Source organism: Accipiter gentilis, chromosome Z, assembly GCF_929443795.1.
Source record: "Accipiter gentilis chromosome Z, bAccGen1.1, whole genome shotgun sequence".
Lineage (NCBI taxonomy): Eukaryota > Metazoa > Chordata > Aves > Accipitriformes > Accipitridae > Astur > Astur gentilis.
Genome location: NC_064919.1, coordinates 57,546,487 through 57,572,401, shown reverse-complemented (window position 1 = coordinate 57,572,401; position 25,915 = coordinate 57,546,487). Strand labels below are relative to the sequence as shown.

The window sequence follows — 25,915 nt, the reverse complement described above, 5'->3', positions numbered from 1 at the left end:
TGTCCATGTGAGGAGATGACCTCTCATAACCACTGTTCTCAAAGCTCCAGCCCATGAAATTTTAAAGGAACGTTAAAATCGATTCCATTCCAGGAATAGGTCTAATACTGTATCTTATTATCTTGAAATACATGTGAAACAAGAATAAGCTATCAGTTGTAAACAAAAATAAGACTATACATGAATTACAGCTTGTACAAGGCTTGAGACATTAGACTTTATAGCCCAAGGCATCTAACAAGTGAAAGTCGCCTTTTCAAAGCACATCTTCTCATGAAACAAGAGAGGGAAAACAGCAGAAAGGCATTCTGCCTCTTTGTGTTGACCCAAGATGCACTCACTGAGAAAAATGACATGTTTCTCTGAGGCAGAAACACACTGGGACATGTAACCTTAGGAAAGAAAAAAAACAAACCCCAAACCACTGCCATGAGACTCCTTAGTCCAGTCTTATACACATGCATCAGTCCAAGTCTACAGGACTCTATCTCAGAAGGGACTCAGTAGGTCCTTGGCTTTATTACTGATAATCTCAAAAGGGTGCCAGATTCAGGTCTATAGTAGGGAGTTCATGCATTTCATATTTTGGTCTTTTCTTTTTTATCACCTCGTGTAACAGGGACTCATTTCACAGACCTTAGCATTGCGCGGTTGATACTTACAAGGAAATGAACGAGTGAAAACCACCATTTGGGTTTTTTTTTTCTTATATCTGATGAGGAGACCTGCTATGAGCAACATATTAACTACCATCCGTTTGCACAACAGCAGTAATCCCCTTCATTAAATAAATGTCACACAGCAAGAAAAACCCTGCATTCAATCTAACTTTTTCCTTGCATACTCTGTCTAGGAGACTTCACGCCTGCGGCCCCAAAGAACCAGCCAGTGCCTCCCGTTTGGAGGAAGAGCTACGTAACTCCACGGATGAGACACCATGGCTACAACAAGGGCACGTTTTAATCTTCACAGGGGTATTCTGACTGCAAAGGTATGGCCTCATTGTACACGAACTTCCATTCCCAGATGGGAACCAAGCCGTCAAAAACCAAGACAGGCCCCCAGGAGCTCTTAGAACCGAAGGCGCGGTCACGGATGCAGGCACCCAAGTATTCACAGGACACGCGTGCACGGACGCACGCACACGCACGGTATGCGGGTGCGCATCTGTTCATGTATGTGTCGCCGTGTCGTATGGTGAGGCGCCTCCGGGTCCCGGAATAACGGCGGTGACGAGATTCCACCTCCCCCCGCACCGGCTGTCTGGGGCGACCCGCCGCTACTCCTCCCTCCCTCCCCGGACACCCTGCTCTGCGGACCTGCAGCTCGACGACAACCTTCAGCGGCACCTGGGACTCGGGGCCGGGGCGGGATGGCGACCCGACCCGGCCCGACCCGGCCCGACCCGACCCACGTTGCCACGGCGATCGCGGCGCCCCGGCGGTCGCCCGCTGCGCGCGGCCCGGCCCGGCCCGGCCCGGCCCCGCCCCCTCGGGCGGCGGCGCTCTCGCTGGCCGCGCGCCTGGCGGCGCCCCTCACGGCGGCGCCTGGCAGCGCCGGGCGCGCGCCGGCCCCCGCGCACGCACCCGCGGACGCGCCGCCTTTTCCTTTCTTTCGAAACACATCTATTTTTCTTATATATATATATATATATATATATGTATATGTATATGTATACACGCATAATTTGTCAGCGTCCTGCGGCAGCCTCGAGGGAGGTGGCCGGCCCTCCGCCGGCACGGAAGAGGCCCGACACACGGTACTCCGAGCAGGGACAGGCGGGAGCGCCGCGGCGCCACAACCGCTGGCCAACGCGCGCTACCGGCGGCCGGGCCTTGCGGGTGTGTGTGTGTGTGGGTGTGTGTGTGTGTGGCGGGCGCCGGGGGCGGGCCGGGGCGGGGGCGGCAGCGGCACCGCCGGGGGCAGGGGCAGGCCCCCCCCCGGCCCGGCCCGGCCCGGCGCGGCTGGCACAGGCCCCGCCCCATGACGCCGGGGGCGGGAGCTCGGCGGAGCTCTTAGGTTGCGGAAGTGGCGCTCCGCCTCACTTCCGTCGAGGTGTGCAAGCGCAGTGGGCGGCGGGGAACGGCGACCGGCGGGGGTGGGAGAGGTGGGGATGGCGCTGTGGCTCCCGCGGTCGCGGGACGGCGGCCCTCCGTCGCAGGAGGAGGACGACCAGGAGCGGAGACGGGCTCCCGACTCCCGTCAGCGTCCGCTGGAAGCGCAGGTACACCCGCGGCCCGCCCCCCCCCGCCCCCCCCCCCCCCCCCCCGCCACCCCCAGCCGCCCCGGTGCCTCGCGCCGCTTCCCGCCTCCGGTGGCGCAGCTCCCCCCTGCCCCGGCCGGCGCGGAGCGGCTCGGTGTCGCGGGCGGCGGGGCTGCCCCGCGGCCGCAGCCCCAGCCCGCTGCGGGGAGGGGGCCGCGGAAGGACGGGGGTCGCCGCGGAGCCCCGTGCGTGTCGGGGCGGGGGTGTGCGGGAGAGTTCGCTCCCCTTCGGGGCCGCTCCGCCGGGCCCGAGTGCGCCCGGAGGGGCAGATGCGCTGCCGCCGCCGCCGCCGCGGGGTGGTGGGGTGGGTGCGTGACGCCTGCCACTGCCCGTGGGTAACAGTTCCGCGCTTGAGGAGTGATGCGGAGGGAGCTGGCTTGAAGTTATCCTGGCATTCTTAATGTCTAAAAAGCGGATACATAAGCAGTGTGTTCTTCTGCTGGCTAGGGCAAGTCGCCGTTTTGCAAGTACCTTGTCAGGAATTCTGCGCGTTCTTCCAATAAGCTGCTGTTACATCAATTTCCCAACAGAGAAATTATTATCTTGCTATTAAAAAAAGAAAAACAAGAGGCTGCGATTCCCAGACAAAGTTGGCCCAAGAACTTTGATGTACCCGCCTTAAAGTTTCCTTCAGATAATCTTTAGCAACTTATCGGCACCACAAATTTAATAATAGGGCACTGGAAGGCTGAGGAACTAATGCATAGGAATGTTTTTTTCCCCCACTCCTGGTGGGAAAGCAGGCATATAATTTAGAGGATAATTTCTTAAGTTACTGTGAGTGAATACCCAGCACACACCTGGAGGCAATACAAGCACTGTTGCTTAAGAGGTCATTCTCCCAGCTATGAGTGGTGACCTCCTCAACAGATTTGACCAAAAGGAGCATATGCTTGTGCTGGGCCTCAGCCACTTCGTAACTTAAATTCCACTTTTACTGCCAGTTCAAGGGAAGATGTTGGCCATCTGTTAGGTACTAATCCATACTGGAATGCAGGCAGGACCAGTTCCTTTACTGTTGTGATCTGACATCACAAAACTGATACTTTCTTCTCAGAAGTATGTATTCAGAGTATTCTCACACTTGGCTGTCGGTAGCATTGCAGCCCAAAGATAGCCAGAGGGGTCTCAGCTGTGTCAAAAGTATTTTTGCAGTCTGGAGACTATTACTAATAGCAGTACATGATCCATGATTTTGTAAATGCACTTAAGATAGCTTGAATTAGAAATCTCTTTCTAAAAAAACATCTAGCAATACAATACCATGTTTCATCACTCCTGCGAATATAATGCTGCATATCTAAGGTGACTTCCAGGTCCATTATATTTGAGATCTAGGCCTGTCTGCTCCAATACAAACTAAACTGACAATTTTCCCTCCATAAATAGCATGCCTGATTTTCCTCACAGACATACGACCAAGAGGTTGAATTAGCCTGCCAAAAAGAAAGAGAGTTTGTGAAGCACTCTGTGGAATACACGTGGAACCTAGCAGAAGCCCAGCAAAAACTAGGTAGCTTAGCACTGCATAATTCAGAATCCCGCGATCAGGAGTCTGCTAGAGCAAAGACTGAAGCTGCAGAGCTGAGACAGAGAGAGGAAGAGTGGAGAAGAAAAGAAGAAGCACTAAAGCAGAGGGAAAGACTGAATCTATGGAACACACCTCCTGTTAGTAAGGAGGTATTTAATAAGGTATGACCCATGTCAGTGTGCGTGAAAACAAGTGTTAGTCTTTTTTTACGTTCCACTTGTCTTGAGTGTCTTCTGTGTGCCGTACAGCACAAAACCACAGTATATCTTAAATGGGGTGGGGTGGTGGGGGAGGTGGCATCTGTCTTTGCCTCAGGAAAGGGAGCAAGCTGCACTTGTACTACAAATCTGGATGATGTTTCTCTACCAGAAGTGCAGGTCAAAACTTGCATGGGTCATCTGAGTATTTGATATGAGCCAGCAATGTGCACTTGTAGCACAGAAAGCCAGTTGTATCCTGGGTTGCATAAAAGGCAGCATGGCTAGCAGGTCAAGGGAGGTGATTCTTCCCCTCTACTCCACTCTTGTGAGACCCTACCTGGAGTACTGCATCGAGCTCTGGGGTCCCCAGTACAAGAAAGACATGGACCTGTTGAAGCAGGTCCAGAGGGAGGGCCATGAAAACGGTCGGAGGGATGGAACACCTCTCCTGTGAAGAAAGGCTGAGAGAGTTGGCGTTGTTCAGCCTGGAGAAGAGAAGGTGCTGGTGAGCCCTTATTGTGGCATTTAAATACTTAAAGGGGGGCTTGTAAGAAAGATAGAAGCCTTTTTTTTTTTTTTTAATTACAGACTGTAGTGATAGGACAAGGGACAATGGTTTTAAACTGAAAGAGGGTAGGTTTAGATTGGATATAAGGAAGAATTTTTTTTATGATGAGGGTGGTGAAACCCTGGAACAGGTTGCCCAGAGAAGTTGTGGACGCCCCATCCCTGGAAGTGTACAATGTCAGGTAGGATGGGGCTTTGAACAACCTGATGTAGTGAAAGTTGGCTCTGCACACAGCAGGGAGGGTTGGAACTAAATGATCTTTAAATGTCCCTTCCAACCCAAACCACTCTGTGATTCTGTGTAGTGCAAGTGTTGCCAAATGGCGCTGAACAATAGTTTCTTCACATGAAAAGTGTGCTTCTCTACTGAGTGCCAAAGTCTTAAAATGTAGAACTGTTAGTTTGCCTCTAGTAATGACTACTGTAATACATATTATTTAGCACAAACTTTTTTTATAGTAGGATCTCAGCTTTCACTTTACAATTTAATTTGAACAGCTGGCACATCTCTTCATTTTACTGATTTAGCTGCATCCAGGCTGCAATGTACATAATTCTCATTGCTGACGGATCAGCAAGTTCCTACATGAGGACAGAAGTTTCTCAGTGTTCTTTGGTCAGTAGACTATAATGAGACTTTGAAACTTATGAGGTAATGCACTTTTTTAAAGAAAACCTTCTCAAGTATATGGTGCGACACTAAAATTAGAACATAGCCCTTTAAATAGTAACATTAAAATATAATACTGCTATATGTCACAAAATGTATGCCTGGAGTTTCTGTGATAGTACAATTTTTCTCTTCCTCAGAGTCTTATTAATCAAAAAAGAAAAGAAAGAGAAGATGAAGATGAGTCTGAACCACTTATGCAAAAACATGAACAAAAGATTAGACACTTTGGTGAGTGTGCTTTTTCCATCATTTTGCAGTTCAGACTTCTACAGAATTTGTGTAGGTTCAGTTCTTATTGTACAGAATGAATGTTAACAAATGAAAGACCTGGTTAACAGACTGTTTAGCTTTATTTTATCAGGACAGATAATAATTTCAAAGCGAAATAAGGTGTAAACTGTAGAAGCTTCTTAGTTCCTATGACCAATAAGGACTTAAATTTAAAAAAAATAATAATTAAGAATTAATATGCAAATGAGCCTAAGCCCTGCAAACTAAAGTTCTAGCAACTTTTTTTGCAGTTCAGTAGGAAAGGCAGGGACATTCATGACAATGTAAATTGTGTGTATAAAAGTGCATGGGATTGTCCATAGCTGTCTCATTTTGATAAATGTTTCTTTTCTGGCGGCTATTAAGCTACAACGGTAATGACTGATTAAAGGGAAATGTCTGTAAACACCAGGTGAGAGTATGTGTGCATGGAATTGTGTTTCTTAAAATTATATTTAATTATCCACTAGGTGTCACTTTAGCTCTGTGATAATTGTTGAACCCAATTAAGCACAAAGCTGATCTTGTAAAGTAATCTGAAATTTTGATGGTTCTCTGAAGTGCTTTCCATTCTTAGTTACTGACTGATTTCAGACTATGGTATAGTACAGCCATACGTGGAATACCAGAACAATCAACAGGACTGACTTTGCAAAATCAAATTCTTCGTACAAGCTTGTTTTTACTAAGCTATTTGGCTTGTAAGGATCTTAAACTGTTCTAAAGAAAGGGTTTCTAGCCCTGTTAACCTTAGCAAGCCTTGCAAGTACCAAGCTGAGGCACAACATTGTCAGAATATGCAAATAGCAGTGACAGGCACAAGTTCTTTCAAATACTTTAACTGCTAAGTGTAATGACAGTAGAATCAGAAGACATCTCCCCTGCTGTGCATGTCAGCAGAAAAAAAAGATGCTTTCTTGCAGGCTTCCTGGCTAGCAGTTGGGCAAAATTACTTTGTCTAAATTCAGATTAAGCTGTTACAGAAGGAACCTTATTACAGATCATCAATTTTTTCTTACCTGCTAAATTCAAAGCCATGTTGTTTTAATTCAAAATATGTAAATCCATTGCAAAAAGGGACAGTACACTGATGTTCTTTCAACTCTCCTGTTCTGTGCTAGCTGCTGCCAAGGAGCAGTGTGGACTTGGCTAGCCGTATTGTACGAGTTCTGTTTCTGGATCCCGCTCTGGCTTCCAAGCAATAAAGAACTTGCATGGAATAGCTCTCTTGAAAACAGCTGAAAGAAATATTAGCCATTGCTTTCTCTTTCGGGCATTTGTTTGCTAGAATTAAGATTATTTTAGGTCATTACCACTGAATTATCTTTAGCCCAGTTATAATTATATGCTGATGGATGGCTAAAGCTGTACATCTGGTACCTGTTCCCAGTAATGACTTGGTTGTCAGTGATACATGAAGGACGATTTTAAGAAGTGGTCTGAGAATCGAGTTCTGATTTTTACACTCTTTACATGAAGATAGCTTCATGCTATCACAATTCAATCTTCTAGTTAACCTTCCAATACTGATGTGGCTTTGGTTTTTGAGATCAAGCTGTTCCTGTAATTAAATTCAAATTTCCTAAAAACCTAGCAAATTGTGTTGGAATAATTTTTTACAGATTACACTTTCTTTGCATTCTTATTTACATACATTTAGAGGATTTGTTTATCAGAATCACTGAATGTAAATCTCTATCCATAAACTTTTTAAACTATTTGATGTAACTAATAGGTACCTATATATAGAATTGATTTAAAATAACTTATTAACGATGCTAGAGATGCATTAAAAATTGTGACTGTTAAAATCTACTTTTAGTATCTTCAAAGTCTGATTATACTTTCTGGTAATGCTCTTCCAGCATTGGTTAGATGTATAAATAAAACCCCCAAATTTAGTTGTGTGCTATCATTCTGAGGTTAGTAAATTGCAAAGGTGTTAGTATATGCTGGGGTATCAATGCAAGTAACTTCCTTGCTGCATTAATCATTTAACCATTTAGAATATCTTAACCATGTTTTTCTTACTAGGTATGCTGAGCAGATGGGATGATAGTCAAAGATTTTTGTCTGATCACCCATATCTTGTATGTGAAGAAACATCTAGATATCTCATGTTGTGGTGTTTTCATCTAGAAGCTGAACAGGTAGGAAGAAGATGTTTAAATCGTTTGAAAGCATAGTTTCCCACTTGCACTATAGAAAAGCTGACCAACTTGATTAGCTGTTTAACTGTTCTGCCCACCCTCTCTCTACTTTATGTGAAGAAAAACTGTATATAGTGCATTGTCACTTACATGTGTAGTTATAGCTAATTATCAGTCCCCTTGCTTCTGTAAGCATGAGTTCTCATCTGCTGAGGAACTAGACCAAAAGGAAATTATGCTGAATTTTAGAAATATAATCACAGGCAGTATCTTTAAATCATAACTTGAACTTTTTTTCAGAAAAGAGCTCTGATGGAGCAAGTAGCACACCAGGCAGTTGTAATGCAGTTTATTATAGAAATTGCCAGAAGCTGCAATATGGATCCAAGAGGCTGTTTTCGTCTCTTTTTCCAAAAAGCCAAAGTAAGTCAATTTGGGTAATGATGGGAGAAACACTTGATGCTGTACAAGGGACCAGTGTTCTAGAGGTTTCTTCCTAACCATAAGAGGCTAAGTATTTTATTGACTGACTTAGGCTTATGGCAGTGTTTTGTTAGCAGTTCTTTTGTAGACAGAATATTTTGTTGTAATTCCAATTCTGAAAATGAAAGTTTTAGGGATTTTGCTTATCCCAGGGGAAAAGCAAGATACAGCAGGGGGACAGCAGGGGTGTTATACACAAGTAGTAACGTAAGTAACAACAGCAAACAGACCAGTTTAAGGACTGATTTTGTCCAATTACACCTGTGTTTTCACAGTGTACGTATTATCACAACTTTCCATTTCATCTGCAGTTCACAGTGCGGCCCAAAGTAGTGTCCCTTTCTCATTACTGAAATGGAGCAATCCAGAGCTATGCAGGAGAAATGCGGGAAGACTGAAACTGTGGTTTGCTGTAGAGTGTATTCAGTTATTCAAGACTGATGGACCTCAATATTGCCTAAAGGAGTTCAGTTAAAGTGCAAGTCAGCTTGTGCTTTGCTTTTGACCAGTGTTACAACAAGCACCTGTTCTTCTAAGGGTACTGGCTTCTGAGTTGGAAAGGCTAAAACTAGATTTATTTTTACATGTCCTTAGATAAATCAGTTAGTTTGCTTCTACATATAAATACTACAGATTGTCTTAAAGAAAGCTACCTGAAATTTCATTTTAAATTGACTAACATTATTCTTGTTATTCCCCAAAGGTTATAACATGCATTACTGCATGGGGTTTTTTCAGCACTGTGTATGCTTACAATTCAAAACTAAATCTGGCTGAAGTGCAAATATTTCATTTTTCTCTTTGCAGGCTGGGGAAGGTTATTTTGAGGCTTTTAAAAATGAACTTGAGGCATTCAAGACGAGAGTGAGAATCTGGTCACAATCGCATGGCTTTCAAACTATGTTACTACGTGATCTCAGTGTTAATCCTGGTCTTGTGGGAGAGCTGATATCTTTTTCACAGGTAGGCTTATTATTTCTAGAAAATAATTTAACTAAAGTAGGATTAGGTCCTGCCTTGAGAAGCCATACCTCTCTGAAATATAAAGAGGATTATTCCTATAACTGCTAGTGCTCAGGATATAATGTACAGTATTATCAATATGCAAGGCATATATGGGCTTTCTTTTTACTTGCTGGAATTCAGAAAGCATCAGCATAAGGTCAAAAGCATGTTAGTTCAGTGCCCTTACATTTTTGTGCTTAAAATAAACACTGCATCATAAAACTGATCAGATGCTAGAATTGTATTCACAGCATTTAGCACAAGCAGTGAAATGAGGTTTCAGTGTAAAATGACTGATCCTATTCATGGGATCATTCAGGTAAGTCAAGACTAAGGAAAGTCTCCTGTTGTAATAAAAGGAAACTGAGTGTACTTAAGTCTTTTGTTACAGTACTAGTGATGGCCACATTCTGGAATGAAGAAGCAACTTAAAGATTGTAAAAAAATTAGGTATTAGGGAAGGAGTCACAATTAAAACTACTTATTTGAAATAATTTGATTAAAGTACCTCTCAAGTAAGATCCAACAGCTTAATTCTAGTAAATGTGCAGTCAAGTGCTAGAAACACCAAGACCAAATACAAGCTATGCCAGCAAATTTAAAGAATTCTTGACACAGTGAGAAAATATTGGTTGATGAATTTTTTAGAGCTTATTTCCTTACTATTGTAAACTTGTCTCATCTTAAGATGGACAACACGGAGAGTCCAACTTAAGCTAAAAATCTCTGTTTCTATCTCTGTCTCTATTCCTCCATATATACAGTTAACAGAGTTAAGATGTCAATTTTTCATCTGTTGCAGAACACAGGGGATCTACAAGGTTCCATGAACACAGATGTCTGCAGTGCAAACTCTGTGATGCAAAGAGATGAAGAAGAATCCAAAATGATGGATACAGTGTAGTACTCTTAAGGCTGAGGCCAAGTACTCTTTTTTTTTTCTCTCCCCAAAGAAACAAACATGGCTATTTTTTCTTGACACTTATCTTTCTGGGTACTGCACTTTATTTTTCGTGTCAGATTTTTGTTGTTGTTGTTGTTTGGTTTCGGGGGGAAGAGATTTTGAAGGGTGGGTAATTCAGAAAACCTTGTAATACTGTTTGCAAATGTGCTGCTAGGTTTTTGGTTGTTCTTGAAGGGCAGGGTTCTCATATTGCCGAATGTGAAACTGGATGTGTTTTCTGCTACTAACCTTGCCTTTCATGACTTTTAGAAATTAAAGTATGAAAAAAAAAATATCTGCACAAATACAATGTTTACAAGAAGTGGTAGATTCTTGGTAGAATCTGCTATTGTCTTACTACAGCTGTGGACATGTTTTACTCTATGAATATTGGAGATCACAACTGTAATCATGCTACCTTGCTGACATTATAAGCTCTCAAATTTAGTTGTCACTAATAGCAATAAATCAATATCTGGTATCAGTATGGGTTAGATTAAAACACTGGCTTTCTACCTCTACTAAGGGGATTTAAATGTTACACTGTGCTTTCATTAAATATAACTTGGTTTTGTCCTAAAATGTAAGCAACACTTGTCTACATATGAGTGCTGGGTTGTATGATTTCTGAGAGTCTGACTCTCTTCTTGTTCCTAAGGCTAACTTGAGACTTTTTTTAAACCAAGTCTTATTATGGGGAGAAGTATTTGATGGAGGAGATAGAGGGAACTTGAGGTACAAGGGTTAGGTTAAGACTTCAGTTTAAACAAAAAGCTTTGTCACAGTTCATATAGGGTCAGGTGTCATGTGAGGTTTGGAAGGTATTTCATATACTATGAAACTAGAGTGGGTTTCTTATATTGGTAACTCAACTAATTAAAGTGGAAAATCATTAAAAGCTTCCTGTTTGAGGAGCTGGAAATCCAAATACTGTTTCTAGACAAGGCCTTCCACAGAACATCTGCAATCCAAAATTCTACTGTGCTTTTCTAACCTGCTGCTATTACAGCATCTCTGTTTATAAAAATGTATACTGCAGTTGGAAGACTCCAGTGAAGACAGCTCCTGTCTCAAATAATGGTATCGGTACAAACTCTGTCCTTTACTGTATTGTTCTGATTGTATGCAAGGTCTGGAAAGTATCTAGTTTCAACAGTTTGATCAACACAGTCTACATGCAGTTGCTAATTCAGGTGAAAGCTGTGCTGAGATGAGATCCAGTAATTTTCAGTTTGGCTATAGCAGAGATAGGAAAGAGTCTAAGTTTGCAGTATATACCAGAGTGAGTGTTAATACAAATGCAGTAGCAAAAGCAGGAACTCCAGATCCACTGACAGCAGTAACTTTTTGTGTGCCTTGAGTTCTCTGGCAGTTTTTCTGCAGACAGAGGATAAAGGAACAAGCAGCAGCTCTGTCCCAGATGCTAATGAGAGATAACCAGCTTCAGTAGTAATTTTTTTAAGTTTGACATACTCCAGAGAGGGTAAGTAAACACTGCCTCCTCAATTAGCTAATTATTAAGGGAAACTAGTAACTTCAGGTTGTTTTTTAACTGAATGTTTTGTACAAGGATAGTAAGAGCAAGGTAGCACAGTCACTTGCAATTGCTACCCTTAGTAGTAGAGCCACATTGATCTAGCAACCTCTGATATACTGAAAGTTATTTTTAAAGTTTCTAAGGGGCTACAATTGGATCGTGTGGGAGTAAGTGTCAAATCATAAGGAGGTTCCCTCCCCCTTTTCCTTCTGGCTAACTGCAACTTACATAGGCTGGCAAAAAACCAAGCATAGCTGCTTTTTCTTGAAATCAAAATGTATAAATAGAAGCAGCACATCAGGGCTTCTCACTGTAATGTGGTAGCTACTGTTTTCTAATCGTGACTCTTTTAAAGTGTAGCTCTAAACTCAATCTACAGCCTCCATATAGGCATTTCTGAAGATGAAAGCACAAGTGGTCAGCCTTTTGGTAAGCTTTCTTTAAAATGTAAGGAGAGCTGCTTGCAGTGATAGTTGCTGCCCATATTGTTCATTTATAGTAATGGGAAAGCTTTACAAATTCTACAATGACCATCTTTTTTAGACTCAAATGTGTCTCAATATTGATAATGCTACAACTACACATGCAAATGTAGTCTGAGGTATGTCAGCACCACAGCTCTGTAGTTGTTTACAGTCACTGCAAAAGGAGATTGGGATCTGCACTAGTAGGATGCAGCTACTTCAGATGTTGCCTAGATGGAGTTTTGTTCCTCAGGTTTTGCTGACTCTTCTTGAAACTCTCAATCTGGTGAGCATAAAAAAGGCCAGGGGAGTTCACTGAAAAATAGCAATGTCTGCATTACCTAGACTGTTATAAGGTGTGGCCTGTGGAGGTTTGTAACTCCAGTTAGCTAGAGAATAAATAAATACAAGAGCTGGTCAGAGAAATGAATTAGTTGTATGAACTGGTGAAAACCAGTCCAGTTGCTACAATAAAACTTGCTACAGTAATACGACAATGTTAATAATTTGATCACTGGGAGTCCTGGCACTGGCATCAATAAGCAGGTGGGTTTTTTTTTTCCAAAGGTAGTAGAAAAGACATTCACTAGTCAAGATCAGCTAGCTACCAACTTACTGGATTACACTCAATCTGTTCAGTACCTGCTGTCTTTTTACTAATAAAGTCTTACACAGCTGCACAAAGACAGAGGCTTTACCAAATGTGTTGCACATCATTGAAATTCCATTTCTCATGCCTGCAAGATAGCTGCTCTGAGGGCAGAAATATAAACATGGTAATAAGGCCAATCATCCAAGCAAGTGTAAAGGGTAATTTAAGCCCAGCAAAAAGTTCAACTACTATCTCTGCAAGCAAAGCTAAAAGAAGGTGACTGTTGTCCGTAAGATCAATCTATATGTATGCCAGTTCTGGTCTGAAATGTCTTTCTACAGAGTGGTGGTCATGGTTCCCACAGCTTCTGGCTGGCCCCAACTAATCACATATTCAAGAAACATGCTTTCATGTTCTTGTCATTGCTTCACACTACATTTCATGAGTAAATCAATCTTTGTGCTTTGTAATTATGTTGTATTCTGCAATGTGTTTCGTTCACCAGTCAATATTTGCAAACATAAATATTTTCTGAATAAGAAACATAAGAGTAGCTGCTTTTGTTGAAGTCAGTTACTATATTATAAAAATTAGGTATATTTAATATAAAAAAAATACAGCATTAAAGTGAGAACTACAGGCAACAAAGTTTTATCATAATGTAAGTTAATGACAACGTTAGACTTGTAATTATTGATCGGTCTGGTGGACTACTTAAGAGAAATCCTTGATTGCTGAATCTCATGTAATCAAGTGTGAGCTATGACAGATGAGCAGAAGTTAGACCTATTTTCACCTGGGAGTGGCAGCATCTTTCTGGCTCACATCTGGCAACTTGGTTTGGAGAAAAGCATAGATATGTGGCCAGATCTTATTAGTTTCTGTTCCAGAGAAGGATTTCAATAACCCTTTTTCCCTAAGGAAGAAAAGCAAGAAAGCATTACAAAAGTCAAATTGTTTAATTGTTCCAAGATCACCACCTCGGTTTAAGATTGCTCTGACAGGAGTATGTAAACATGCATGTGATTTAACATCCGAGAACAGCCATAACATTGGGAGTGCAGCGTGGACATGCATTACTGTGTTCTTCAAAGAGTGAGCTATTGGCCACATCAGTTCACAAAACTGACAGCTGTCCACAGAGTACTTAATAACAAACTATTAAGTGTAAAAATAAGAAGCAGCAATGCAGTCATATAGCACATGCTATACAGTAGTCATCTAAACAACTGTGACTAACCCAGGTATTGTAAAGTTACACTTCAAGGATCAAAGAAAGTGCATCAGAGCAAACAAGTGAACCAGGCACAATTGAGTTATTCTGAATTAATTCTAGTAGCTAGTTATATCTGTGTAGTATGTTGTTATCAGTAATAACAATATCTTAGGCCCATGTCTTACTGTGGTGCTTTGAGGCATTTTCACTTTAGAAAACTATCAAAGTCAGGAAAATCATTGTCAATCCAGAAAAACTCCTTTAAAACTTAACCGCCCCAAAGACAGAGCTTCTAGTCTTCTACTCAGCAGTTTTGGTAGAGCATAATGAAGGGTGGTGAATATGGAGACAGAGGAAGGACAGCCACTTCAGGATGTTGTCAGAGTCTGATTTCTTTGTCTAGGCAAGATAAGACTACAAAACTCTACATGGTGACCTACTATTATCTATATATTACCACTGTGATATTTGCAAATGGCAGTATGGTCAAATGGCTACTTATTCTGAAAGGGTCTTGCTAGCTGTGCCCGTGACAATCCTGTTCTTAGAACAGCCACTTTCAAATCCTTATTAACAGTTTTTCTGTTGCGTATCACTTCTGGACCCCTTGTTAGAAGGGCTTCTACTTACACATCCAGAAGAGAAAATACTGTTAAATCTTCCAAAAAAAGGAATCTGTCTCTGTTACCTTACTAACCAGAGCTATGTTGCTCAGAACAGTACTATAATGTATTGAATAATGCATAGTGCTCTTTGTAAAGCCAAATATGGCTCTAGTGAAAGGCTCTTCTGCTAAGCAGGCTCGTGAAGAGGTTTCACACAACAATGGAAAACTTACTCATTTTACTGGGTTGATTTCTTACTGAGTTGATGAAAGATACACTGCTGTTCATACCACATTGACTGTTGCAATATCTCTGTAACGGAAGAGACCTGTTCCTCTCTATGCTAATGTGGAAGAGGCTTTTAGAATGTGGAAGAATAGATTTTACTACTTACCGATAATATTCTAGAACAGGTTTTGTTTGTGCATCATAAGCCTGCAGCCTCTTGGTAACTGTCTCTGGCTTATCATCATCACGCTGAACAAGTGGCTCTCCAGTAATATCATCAATGCCCTAGTTATGGTTAAAAGCAAACACTAGTGTATATTTCTTATTTCTGTTTGTTTTGTGTAATTTTCTTTTTAAATTATGATCAGTTTGCAGTTAGTTAAGGTGTAGATTTCTGCTTATAAAGAGAAAGGCTACTGCCCATATCTTATCTGGATTATAAGAAGCACACTATCCAGTAAAACAGTCCATCAGTTAAAATTATTTTCTCAGTATTTGCAATGAACATCAGGTCATTAGTAACTTGACTGATTTGTCCTCTGGAACATTCATTGAATATAGGAAATATGTAGACAAAACCTTCATATATGAGGGAAAACAATATTATTGGTAATACGTTCTTGCACAACAAGAAACAAGAAGAGACCAACTGGACCTCTGAGAATACTGAAACGGGAAAAGGAGTTAATGGCCCTTTAGTTTTAAGTCACAAAATGGAAGAGTTATCATTTAGCAACAGCTGTACAAAAAATGGCATAAGAGCCAGCTGAAGTTTTTGTAGGCTTCAGTAAACAGAGGTAGGGACCAAATGTGTGAACTATGATAGCTCCTACTTCACTGCACATTTTACCTCCAATTTACTTAAGTGTTTTAAGTGATTACAGAGTTTTTAAGCCTTGACACCAGCAATGACTGAAGAAATTGCTGACCACTGGCATATCTTATGAAGGACTAGCTAGTGGCATAAAAGTTGGCTCCTTCTTAGGTGCTTTGAATCATTGTGCATCTAAGGACAGAATATGACCCACCACAGATACAAGTGACTCAGTGCTCCTTCATACATATAAATTAAATCCTCAAGAATTTTTATTTTCCCTAAAGACAAGTTTAATTTGACATTTGGAGTGGAAACATGAGTGATCTTGCAAGTACAAAGCCAATTAGACCACAAAAATGTTTTCCTTTCCTACTTGCATTCTGGCAGTTTCAGAAAATAAGTAACCGTCAATGTTCAGTAAGCTTCTCTGTTCCAGAAGTTCTTCTCATACTGAACCCAAAACACGGCACTATGCCAGCTACTGGGAAGAAAGTAAACTCTATCCCAGCCAAAACCAGGACAGGAATGTGTGAAGAATATCTGTTCCAGAACATCTGTATCATACCAGAGATGGATTTATATGGTCAAACTTACCTTGTTTACATAATACAATAATTTAAAACACTCAAGTGTTCCTTTCTAGCACCCGTGCAGGCAGCCATCCTAGTGCCTTCATTGTATCTATCAAGTATTGAGCCTTCAGCCTTGCATTAACTCTAAAGCCATCATCTTTTGGTTCTGTTGAGTAAGTAAACATTTTGCAGGTCTGTTAGATAACAGAGACAACTGTATTTCAGCTGTTCAGCTCCATTCCATGATTTCACTTAAAAATTGCAATCTACATGTTGTGATATGCCTGCTTATTAGTAGAAGGTAGAGTGGAGTGTTCCTAATAGCAAAGCTGTTGTAGCTGAAGCCCACTCTTTGGTAGGTCTGATAATTCTCTGTTGCAGCTTGCCTATGCTCTTCTGCAATTAAAAATAATCATGACTTAAACTACCATATTTTAAATAATACAGTGTTTCCAGTTGCTCACTTCCAGTGCTTAACTGCTATTTCAGCTGGCCTCTTTTCCTGCAACACTGAAGTCCGAAAACTACAAGGCCTGCCATACTTCTGATGTAACTTAAATAGGGCTTTCAGGTGAAATGTGATGCCACAACAGGTATTTAGAGTTAAGGATGAAATACGGCTTAAGTTGAGTTGCACTAATGCTAATCTGAGTTCCTCAAAAATCTTAAAGTAACAATGTATGATCATTATCTTCAAGTTTACCACTCCTTTTTAGGATATCTCAAGCCATAACCTCTTTGATCTGTTGAGAAGCTTCCCTGATTGGCAAGTTTCTACATCTAATTTTGCAATATGACAACTGTTCCCTTGAAAGTTCCCTTGAAAATACCCACGCTGGTTAAATATAAACACAGGGAAAGTGCTAAGTGGATTCCTCTGATGATTTGGTGTGCTTCCTAAATACAAAAAATTAGTCCTCTGGAGGAAGGGGAAGGAAAAGGAAACTATATTTTGGACTGTACAGGCTGCAAACTTGCAGAACAGGCTAAGAACACCCCCAACTCCTATGCCAGTGTGCAAGACAGAGTATTCCAGATCAGTGAACAGCTTTAACAAGAGCGTACTAAACTCCATGGTGTTTCATTCTGCAGGGGACAAACACGTGTCCCATCAGCTGGAGCTTCTACCAGGTCACTAACATACTCTCAGAGGCAGACTGTTACCAGTAAGCTTCTGTGCTTCTAAGAGATGAAATGAGCCTTTTTCTTCTGAGCTACTGTGTTTTGCAACAACATATGCAAACAGTATTTTACTGCAATTACCAATGCAATGCAGCATTTATTTAGTGCCAACACTGACATGTATTGCTTACCTGGACTTTGGGAGGACTGAATTCAAGATTGTAGACTCTGCCACTAGCAGGGTGGATCCAACGTGCTGTGAGCCGACATTTTATGGTCTCAAATGGCACATCTAGGTCAATCACAGTGTCTATTTGACATTCTTTATCCAGGGCTTCTGCCTGAGCAACCGTTCTGGGGAAACCTTTTAAAAGGAAACAACTCCATAAAAATCCAAAGGCAGAGTTACAGCGAGAATTACCTGGATTCAGTCATTACAGAAAATAATTGCGAGACAGAAAAAAAAAAAAGCATCGTCATACTCTAAAGGTTGAAGAGACATCAGATTTTCCAAATATTTTTCAGTGTGTCATGGTACTTTTAACTTGTTAAACACCTCCCAGCTTCCATTTCTTCATTTCAGTTGATCATCTTCCCAAAAGTGTAACAAATGCAAAAAGACCCCGTACTTATATGTACTACATACCACTATATTGAATAAAAGCACTGTGTACACATTTTGAACAATAAAAGCCACAGGCAGTTCACTCAGAGGTCTGGAACAACCTAGAAACATTAGTGACAACTCTTACTTCCATAGTTGGGTAAGTCTGGCTTAAGAAGATGACCATTACAAACCTATTTTATTCAGTTGCAGTAAGCCCAATATATATACCAGAAGCTGTCCAGGATTAATTTTACATAAAACAGTAGCTTTAGAAAGAGTTCTGGAAAGTCTAGTGTATCGAACTATCCTCAGGGACAATGACTGTGAGAACACTCGGGCTGAACAGAAGTCTCCCTCTTCACTTAAAAGACACTGCATTTTGCCCCATGAACTCTATGGCTCCAGTAGCGTGCCTTCAAAGGCACATGTTACTACTAGAGAAATCTAGTGGAACTTAAGGCAGGGCAGGGGGGGAACAGGACACACGACAGAGAACAAGAGAACCAAGGTCTCCACAAAGAATTTAAAATGAAAAATTGACCACAAGAACTTTAGCGGTCAAAGGTACTGCAGAACATGCTATCGCACTACTGATTCACGGCAGTAATACCTCTACCCACAAAGCTCTTGCACAGTGTCATGTTCTTCAGTAGCTTGTCATTTTCATCATACTATACAAGTAAACTTCTCCACAAAGGCAAGTACTGATAGATACAAACTTAAGAAAGTCTTCCTTATGTAACATTGGTTGATGAGTCCATTGCCTGAGTAAGGAACTTGCCAGGAACTAGCCTTAAAACAGAAAAAAAAAACCATTTTATGGTCTTAAGGCTACTGTGTCTTGTCTAACACATCACAAAAGGAAAGAGTTGATTAACTTAGACTAAGTTCTTGCTTGTGCATCAATTCCGATGTACCTGGTTTGCATCACAGTTATCAACTGCCCTCATCCTATTTCTCTCACATTCACATTATCTCATGGAAGTGCTTCTAAATGTCATGAGCAGAGGGAAAGCTAGGACTCCAGCACTGCTGTTCTTTCTTACTATTGACAAGCTAGTCAGCCACCACACATCTTAGTTATGCAGCTGGAAAATGAGCTTGCTTTGGGACACAGTAATGAGAAACTTCCCCAACAAACTAAAGTGCTTTTACAAAAGCATTTCATTGAAACTGAACCAGCATTTGCTGCTGTTGTGGTTTAAACCCAGCCAGGAACTTGGCACCACGCAGCTGCTCACTCCCCCCTCCCAGTGGGATGGGGAGGAGAATTGGAAAAAAAAAAAAAAGCAAAACTTGTGGGTTGACATAAGAATGATTTAATAACTAAAGTAAAATAAAATATAATACTAACAATAATAATAACAACATATAATAGTAATAGTAATGAAAAGAAATATATGAAAAAAAAAACCAAACGAAAAACAAAAAACAAGAAAAGACAAGTAATGCACAGTGCAATTGCTCGCCACTTGCTGACTGATGCCTGAGCAGCAATCCGCCCCTCCCGGCCAAGTCCCCCCAGTTTATATACTGCGCATCATGTTCTACGATATGGAATATCCCTTTGGCTAGTTTGGGTCAGCTGTCCTGGCCGTGCTCCATCCCTGCTTCTTGTACATCTGCTTGCTGGCAGAGCATGGGAAACTGAAAAATCCTTAACTTAGATCCTAAGTGCTGCTTAGCAACAACTAAGACATCGGTGTGTTATCAACATTATTCTCACACTAAATCCAAAACACACTGTACCAGCTACTACAAAGAAAATTAATTATCCCAGCTGAAACCAGGACAGCTGCATACAGTGTTTTCTCGATACGAAAAAAAATAATCTAAAAGATGTGATGAATTATGAAGAATCCAGGAACACAGAGAAAAGTGCCCCAATTATACAGCACATAAATCTAAGCAGATCATACCCCCACACAATATGACTTGGACTGCTACATCTGCTATGACTCTAGAAGCCAGCCTATCATAAGGCAGTGGAAATGGGTATTTGGCTAAGTAAGCATACAAGAAGTTCAGCAACAATATTTAGTTTGACCTAGCTGACCTCAGCTGTTTGTTCTGAGTTGCAGTTATCAATCTAAAGACTTTCTGCTTAATATATTTCAACAGAACAGTATTGTTCCTACAGAGCCAATTATGCCAGAGCTATCCCTAGTGTAATTCACTGAGTCTCATTACAAATGCTGATGCAGACAAAATTTCTGCTTCAAAAGTTTAAAGAAGGCAGCATGTTCACATGCAGCAGAAATTGATTTATTCTCTTACAGCCTCCACGCCATCTTCCTGTTAAGAGTTGCCACTGCGCCTAGCTATACTGCTACACATCCAGATCCAGAAGGCTGGAACTGTGTGTACACAGGACCTGGAACTAAAGAAAAAAAAAATCTGCCGCTCTTTCCCTTTTTGGTTAGGTTTCATTGTACTGTTCACTGTGGAAATTAAGCCTTTGTCCTCACTAAGGAGGAACATAACCGTGACTAAAGCCACCAGAACAGATCACGGTACTGGAAGCAATTATAATAAAGCACTAAGAGACAGAAAGCACTGTGGATTTCTCACTCCCTCTAAATAAAAAGCCACACCAACAACTTTTTAGTTTTTTCTACTGAGGTAGGTTGTTACTAGAATCCGAAAAAGCACACATGCAGCCTAGACACTATCTTTGTGCTGCGCACCCAACTATACTCCCATGGGCTGGGGTAACGAGCCAGTCCGTTCATGAAGACAGTGGCAAATGCATTTTCTTTCTACTGTGAATGCGGAAGCAATGAGCTTACGCTGCAGAATTGCAGAACATTTCACTCTAGAGAACAGAACCAAAGAGCAAATGAAAGATACCTTTTAGAGCACTTAAGCAGTGTTTTTGTTAGTGATTTATTACACACTGCACTGCTGCAGAACTTGCTTTCCATACTTGCCTTGTTGCTGCATCACATACCTACCTTTCTATTTAAAGAATTCCTCAGCCCCATTCTTCAAAGTGTTCCATTCCCCAAGGACTTTAACAAGAAAAGGCTTTAAAAGAAAGCAACTTCTCATGTGTATTTTAAAGGGGGAATAAAGCATAAGAATTACCATAATTGCCAGTTCTGAAATTTTACTGGAGAGTTGAACTACCCTTTTCAACATGAATTAAACATCCCTGTAAAGCTCTGAAGGTGGGATGCACCCAAAGCATTTTACAGCCAAAGAACCTGGGGCAGACTGGCTGCTGAACATTTCACAAGCAGCTGGCAACAAATACTGTCCAGTTACCACGACTCAAGGATGGCTACTGGAGTGTAGCTAACCACAAGCGACCAAAGCACTCCAAGCTTTCCAGTGCAGATTTTCTCTCCATATGCAGTGATATCCAATATGCTGACTTACCATCCAACAGCCAGTTGTACCGATCTAGACCTTTTAGCTCATTCAGCATCAGTCGTGTCATGATGTCATCTGGAATAAGCCGCCCTTGATCAATGTAGGACTTGGCAAGGATTCCAACTTCTGTGAAAGTAAAAGGAGTCACATTACACTATCTCTGACCTCCAGCAAGCGAAAAAAAGCCCACAAGCCCTCAAAAAATTTGTTTTGATCAGGATGGCGCAGAACCATAAAGTTGTAAACAAGACAGACAGTATGCTTGCTGAAATTCAAAAACAGATGATCAGTTAGGATCTGATCATGCAAATATGCATCAGATTAATTTGACATGTCTATAGTTCCATGGATGACAAGAGGGTATTCAGCACACCTCTATCCCCACACCCTCTGAATAGTACTAGTAAGTATTTGAAGTATTAGGTCCCCAAAACTAAAATCAGGAGAGGCCATTAGGTAAAAGAGTCTTCAAAAGAAGCAATGTAAAGGATAAAAGTTCATTAAGATACCAGCCCCGAGATTTCCTGTCACGAAAGTTACTTTCTCAGTTTAGTGACTAGTTATTCACTTATGACTTCACTACGCAGAGAAACGCCTTTGGTATTTAAAAGAGCAGTATGCAGTGGGACACGTTTGCCAGATAACGTATTTTTACGATTTCTAGAGATACAGGAGGATGTTTATAGATGTTGTAAACTATTTATGGGAGCACACAGACACTAGTATTTTCCCATGGAACTGACTAACCTTTAATACCAGTTATTTAGCCTAGTGGCTCGCTAAAATGCCATCCACGCATCACAGTTCTGGATATCACACCATGCTTCTACATGACAGGTGGCAGCATACCGTACTTCACCCAGATCATGGGTATAGCTGGGAAGAAATTAATTTGCCTGGCTTGTGTCCTAGAGCACAAAGTCTCCGTGGCCTTTGTTTATAAAACAATTACCCAATTATGTAAGTCACCCAGGACAGCAGCTAGATTGGTTTTATTATGGATCTGCAGAAGCCTTTACTTGCAGCCAATTCAGATCTACGTACAGTAAACTAAACAGAAGAGAAAATGGGATGGACTGACATACCAACACAAGATATAACCACATTCAGCAGAAAGCAATGAAGAATGCCACTCCCATCACTCGATGCAGGATTGGATTGTGCAATAGTACAGAGGCCCTTTTTCAGACGAGGCAACTGAAAAGCAATAGATGTCCTGAAGTAATGCAAAGAGTCGCTTTGGTGCTGAAAAAAAAGCAAGTAACAAAGGGAAAATTTCCCCTTATTGGATGTTCACATCTAGAGTCAGGCTTTGAAAAGTTTGAAGGCCATTTAGAAATAGTCACTATGCACCTTGGTCACATTTCAAATAATCCTCACAATGTGGAAAAGAGTCAGACTCTGGTGCTGGAGTCCTCCAGCACATGACAAACTGGAAAGAAGGTGACTGTCTGCCTGGGTACAAAGTGTCTATTCTTTTCCCTACCTCCCTTCTTCTCCCTACCTCCCTTCTTTGAGGTCAGCAAGTCATACCTCTTTCACTATTCTAGTGAGTGCACTTTGAACTATGTACCCTGCAAAAGCAGGCTGGGAGGAGGAATAAATTATGTCTGGATAGTTTAATGTGTACTTGATGCTTGGATCTGTTACTGATTTACACTGAAACATTGCTCTAGCCACAATGATCTAAGAATATGTGCAAGGCAAGGTTGACAGAGAAGGGTACTAACCATTGGAAAGACAGATGAGCTTTTGGACCCAGAGTGGTTTGGAGTATGGCAAGCTGTAAGGTCCTATTATTAGACCAACAGAGCTGGAAACATGCTGCCTGCCTCTCTCTACAAACCTCAGGTCCCTTAGAAAGTCACTATTACAGAAGAAAAAATAAGGCACAACCGTACCCAAATAGTTGTATGTTAGGATGAAAAGTTTGTATACTAGACCATAGCTGCCTTTTTTTTTTTTTTTTTTCTTTCTTCCTCCCCTTGTTGTTGCAGGTGGGGTTTTGTGAGGTTTTGTTGTTTTTATTTTGTTCTGGTTTTTTTCAGCTTGGGTCTGAAACCACTACAGGCATGGCAATCTTTGGAATTAAAAGCAACATGGGTTTCTTTCCTGTCTAGGCGATAACAGGTATCCATGTTTCATGTACTGCAAACGATTGGCATGTCCTAACCACATTACAGCAAACAAGCTCTAGCCACATTCAGACAACAGGTTGCTTAGCACTAGAGAGGTGGTCACGGACTGTCCACTCTCCAAAGCAGCAGAATGTAGTAATAACTGCAAATTGCTAAGGGCACTCACATGTTCAACAGGACTCTTCAACAGACAAAGTCCATTTTCACAAGACAGCAAATGCTAAAAATGGCACCATGTAACTGTTGTTAATTATATTTAATTTTCCAAGTGTTTTAACTGCCCAACTTAGCCTAACACAGTTCCCAAAGAATTTGGAATTGTAGGACTCTTCTATTATAATCAAAACTTATAAAATCTTTGCCTCAACTAAACTCGTCAAAGCTCTCCGAGTTGCCTCTCAGTCTCTCTCCCTCCTTCAGCATACTACGCACCCCTGCTACCTCGGTGTTAATCTCAATCCTTTGGAGACCATTTCTGCAATGAGTGACTTACTTTCAGTAAAATTAACAGAACTTCATCTGGGTTAATTAGTGAATGAAAAACTCTGTAGCAGATTCCTATAACTTCTACGCTAGCTAATTCAGAGCAAACCTCATCATCTCTTACACCCTCCACTGGCTCCTCTCCTCACATTCAAGGTTTAACACATCTGTTACACTTTCATTTCACATCTTGGTTCTCCTTCACATTCTTTCATCTGTCCAACCCACCTAGAACACTTTTGCCAAATCACTTTTCTTTCCACTACTTCATGGCTGCCTCCTTAAATCAAGCAATGGGATATTTCCACTTGCAATTTCCTCTTCTCAGGCACCCTTCAGCTTGATTTTGGTGGTCTTTGATCTTGCTTCCAAGACATATTGAAAACAGCACAAAACCTGAAGTATTTAGTAAATAATCTATTATCCTTAATCTTCTGCAACACCTTCCTTTCTCACTTAGGTCTTACTTACACTGAAAGTTCTTAACAGCAACAATTTTGTTTTTGTGACACTTTGTAAATAAAAATTTATGCTTGCGCAATCGGACAGGAAAAGCATGAATGTGATCAGATACGCCTGCACAGGTGGTGCTCTAGCAAATATTTAACTTGTAGTTATCAACTGTAGTAAAGTCAGTCAACTAAGCCAAAGTCATTGTTCTTCGAGAGCAAACAGAATTTGTGTGAAAAGAGATGTGGAAATCACATCACATCACAACTGATTTCATAATACCGATAATTTTTCAATTTCAAACATGCTTATAAGCTTCCAAAACCTAGCTTTGGTTACCTAGCCATAACATTGCAGAAATACTTGCAGTCCTCTGCAGCTTCAAAGTGCTGGAAATAACAATACCCTCACTTCATCACATGCAACCTGAAATGGTTCTTACAAGGTTTTCAACCCCACAGTGAAGAAAAGCAGATGCGGCAGTCAGGAGGGGACCTTTCATCATCGCAAAAACCCGCCAGAGGGGTTGTGGCATCTCAGCAGAGAGACAGAGGTCAAGTTACGACCATATAGTAAATGTAATGCACATCATTACCTAATACAAGCAACTCTGTATGCAAACACAGACCATGCTGAAACCTAAGCACAGTATGAACTTGTCGTAGGGTAATAATAATTGGAAAAGTGCAAGGTAAGCAGTTTGAAAATTTTGCCCGTTGTTTTTGGAAAGCAGCACTACAGTTATGCCTGCCAGTTCCGGAAAAGGCCTTCTAATTTTGGAATAGCTGGTAACTCTAGGTGCCTCTACTTCTAGCCATCTCATGGAGATCTGAAAAAGTCTGATTGCCCAGAACCCCTCCTGTTGCCCCACCTGTATGAAAAACATTCATATTTTTCCCTTTCAAGAGAGGAGTTAAGGATTAGGTATGTCTTACAAAACAACAAGGAAAGCGCCCGGAAAAAAAACACCCACCACAAAACAAAACGAAACAAAAAACCAAAACCAGATAAGCCCGGTTCACGCTTACAAAGAGGATGCCAAGTGACAGCTTTTAGAGGATCCTCGGCTGAAGCCTCAAGGCCCATCTCGGTGGCCTCTGGCCTCCAGGCAGAGCTGCCGTGAAGACGCCCAACCTCCGGGGCGGGGAGCACATATTGGTGGGACTGGGGAGCAGCAGTGTCCCCAGGGACTTCCCGGACGTGGAGGGGAAGGACCGGCGGAGCGGAAGGACCGGCGTGGGGCCGGTTCCTGCGTGGGCCGGAGGGGGGAGGGGGGGGGGCAGCGGCGGGGACGATTCCCCCCCCTCGCCGCGCCCCGAATCGTTCCCACCTGTCTTCTTCTGCATGTTGTCCCTCAGGAGGTCGCCGCTGGAGAGGTGCTTCATCCCGAAATGTTTGATAATCCGAGAGGAGACGGTGCCTTTCCCGGAACCCGGTGGCCCCATGATGACGACGCGCAGCAGCGGCGGCACCACCATGCTGCTGCTGCGGCTCTTACTGCGGGCAGGGGACTGGGGAGGAGCACGGCCTCGGCCGCCTTCCGTAGGAGCGGGCAGGGGGAGGAGGAAGACGGCGGAGGGGGTTGGAGCCGAGGCCGGTCCTCCCGGGGAGGACCAGTGGCAGC

At 41.9% G+C, this 25,915-nt stretch overlaps 2 protein-coding genes across 5 annotated transcripts; one reads left to right on the top strand and one right to left on the bottom strand.

Annotated features, from left to right (window-relative positions):
- The first annotated feature begins 2,061 nt into the window (after positions 1-2,061).
- CDC37L1 (cell division cycle 37 like 1, HSP90 cochaperone) lies at positions 2,062-13,177 on the top strand. The gene is made up of 7 exons (XM_049795173.1): positions 2,062-2,224; positions 3,674-3,955; positions 5,372-5,462; positions 7,539-7,654; positions 7,955-8,077; positions 8,945-9,100; positions 9,945-13,177. The coding sequence occupies exons 1-7, from the start codon at positions 2,114-2,116 to the stop codon at positions 10,044-10,046; spliced, it is 981 nt and encodes a 326-aa protein (XP_049651130.1). The 5' UTR covers positions 2,062-2,113; the 3' UTR covers positions 10,047-13,177.
- Positions 13,178-13,236: 59 nt separating this feature from the next.
- AK3 (adenylate kinase 3) lies at positions 13,237-25,915 on the bottom strand. 4 transcript variants are annotated; one of them, XM_049795176.1, is made up of 6 exons: positions 25,622-25,712; positions 22,306-22,417; positions 21,227-21,346; positions 17,430-17,602; positions 14,894-15,012; positions 13,237-13,594 (listed from the first exon to the last, which is right to left on the bottom strand). In XM_049795176.1, the coding sequence occupies exons 3-6, from the start codon at positions 21,285-21,287 to the stop codon at positions 13,471-13,473; spliced, it is 477 nt and encodes a 158-aa protein (XP_049651133.1). In that variant the 5' UTR covers positions 21,288-21,346; positions 22,306-22,417; positions 25,622-25,712; the 3' UTR covers positions 13,237-13,470. The 4 variants fall into 4 exon arrangements, 3 of the variants coding, with proteins under 3 accessions (XP_049651133.1, XP_049651132.1, XP_049651131.1); XM_049795175.1 differs by lacking the exon at positions 25,622-25,712 and adding an exon at positions 25,320-25,445; XM_049795174.1 differs by lacking the exon at positions 22,306-22,417 and having other exon boundaries at positions 25,622-25,915.